The sequence below is a fragment of the Coregonus lavaretus genome (assembly GCF_964263955.1).
Source record: "Coregonus lavaretus genome assembly, chromosome: 14".
NCBI classification, from domain to species: domain Eukaryota; kingdom Metazoa; phylum Chordata; class Actinopteri; order Salmoniformes; family Salmonidae; genus Coregonus; species Coregonus lavaretus.
Window position 1 is genome coordinate 6,818,177 of NC_140001.1, and position 2,561 is coordinate 6,820,737.

The following is a 2,561-nucleotide window of genomic DNA, read 5'->3' on the forward strand; positions in this document are numbered from 1 at the left end:
TATACACAAGCCAATTTTCGGTTGTTTGGCCAACCTATTTGTTAGTGTTCTGGTTCAATAACACAACTATTAATGTGACTTTAGACTGACTTGGTCTAAATGGTGAATGGTGAAAGTTGTTGTTATGGAAGGATGAGCACGAAGTGACTTTTCTAAAGTGAAGGTACAGTAAAAGCCCCATAAAGGAAAGAGGAATACAATAAATAAATTAAAGATATATTTTGACATTTGTAGCTATGGAAGAAAATACTCATAGGTGATGGTGCCATCAGAAGAAAGATGTGGTAGCCTATTTACTCTGGAAAATACTGTTTCACAGCAACACTATCAAATTGTGTTTCTCAAAACCAAGGCCGTGGATGTTAGCAATGCAGTCCAGTGGGATAGAAAGAGGCTGTACAGCAATCCAAAACAGGAACAACTACATGGCACATTCATTTAACAAAGAAATACTACAGTCACGCTAGAATGTCAACGAGTAAGCTTATTTTACTTTAATAGAACTAAATTAAATTTAGTTAACTCATTTATTTTCACAGCTCTTGTCTATTAAAGTAAAAAAATAACAAATATTGCATTTTACACTCAGACTGTACAGATAATAAGACAAGGTAATAATTTGTAATAGTAACAGGAATATCACTTTAGGCCACACAAAGTATTATTAGTATTACATTATAATTATTATAATTATTATAATTATATAAATATTGGAAACTCACAAGTTATCATACCTTGGAGTACATTTAAAAAGTTTTACTTAGGCAGTAAAATGTTGTTCTGCGACATACTGTATGCATATTGTGCTGGGCCACATTTGCAAGATTCTTCAGAATGCTAGTTGTATTGAACTTTGTGTTCAATTACACACCTGTCGGGAAAATTAATAAACATGATAGCTAATATAATAAGAGTAACTGACTTGAAACCAAGCGTTGATAATAACAACACTCATGAAAAGTATTGTTAACTGAACTGCTTTTGATCACTAGTCACTACTAATATTATTATTATCATTATTATCATTATTGCCATTATTATCATTATTATCATTATTGCCATTATTATCATTATTATTATTCGGCTATTATGTTGTTATTGTTATTGCTGCACGGTAGCATTATTTTGCCATGGTTTCCATTATCGAGATCACAAACATTAATTCAATAGCTTATTCACCATAACACAAAATGTTAAATTGTGTCGTGAATTGATAAAGAGGCATATTTAGCCAATGTTTTTGTTGGGGGTTTGAATTGATATGTGGCGTCGATTACCTCCTTACTAGATTTCGGAAAGTTCAGTCCAAACTCGCCTCTGTAAAATGTTTATATGAAAAATTGTAGGAAAAATTGCAGGCCTATCCATTTCTTCTTCACAAAATATCAACAAAGCGTTTTGTTAGATAGCGTAATGTCATGTTGCTAACTGATGCATTAACATCCTAATAAATTAATGGCTACGGTTAGCTCAACATAATGTGTGGTAAACGCACATATTTGCCAATACGCACGTATCGGTGTAGGCTATTGCACAGCACATTACACAGTTTGACTCTACTACGAAATAAACCTGAGAGAATTATAGCCTAGTTAACAAAATAAATTGCCTTTATAATTCATGAGCATCATCGGCTTTTTTAGATTTCATAATTGACCCGCAAGTGCGCAATCCTCAATCTTGTCTTTTCAAGTCTGGAGTCGCACGCGATATATATTTCCCTCCTGAGAAGTGAGGGGGAACTTTCAATTGTGGAACATTATGTTGTGCGAAAAAATCTAATGCAGGTGTGATAGGCCAAATGACTTTAGCCTATAACCTAAAATAGGACGCGACAATTCATGTCGACTGAGCTTTGATATTTCAAATCGCTGCTACAGTCAAGATAGTAGCCAAATCGTGTTGAAAGGACAGTAACGGGTGGTCTTACCTTGTGCGACTCCAATGTTTACGAGGACCAGAAGAACGAGTCCAGGTGTGGTGCACATTCGCAGTAAGTACCCCGCAAGTCCTATTCCAGTTTTCGCAGACTGTCCACTTTTCCCCATTATAGGCAGAGTAAAACAAACTCCTTGCTGATGAAACCCACTGTTTGTAAAATAGCAGTTGTGGTCCAGATGCAGACGAGGCGGTTGTTGTCCGTTATAATAACGAGCAGTTCAGCGGATAATGTAGAAAGAGAAGGAATATGGGGGGAAACCAATGGGTTCAGGGGTCCCAGGACTTGAGTCAAAGCACTGACTCGCGCAGCTCCGTGCACGCAGAGCGAATGCCACCGCCCTCTAGTTATCAAAATAGCTACCCTCCCCTTTAGAATAGAGGGAGAAAACCTAAGAAAATAAAGTACATTCCGTCAATAGGTTTGTTATAACACATTCGCTAAAACAAGTTACATGGATGAGATTCTCGGTGTGCAGTTCAATATTTAGCTCTTGGATTCGTTAGAAGTGTTGCGTTCAGGGATGTATCATTCTATAGTTCACCACCATCCAACATCAACTCCGTTCATCGCATGCATTATACTGCTTGCTCTGGAGACAGTGTGGGATCCTTACCACGTT

At 36.7% G+C, this 2,561-nt stretch overlaps 1 protein-coding gene across 1 annotated transcript in view; it reads right to left on the reverse strand.

The window, feature by feature from the left end:
• Nucleotides 1–2,194, reverse strand: part of unc5ca (unc-5 netrin receptor Ca) — a 157,967-nt gene extending 155,773 nt beyond the window's left edge. Inside the window, exon 1 of the mRNA XM_084177519.1 lies at nucleotides 1,931–2,194. Coding sequence (XP_084033645.1) covers nucleotides 1,931–2,048 — 118 coding nt within the window. The 5' untranslated portion in view covers nucleotides 2,049–2,194. The remainder of the gene's footprint in view (nucleotides 1–1,930) is intronic.
• Between the last annotated feature and the right edge of the window lie 367 nt (nucleotides 2,195–2,561).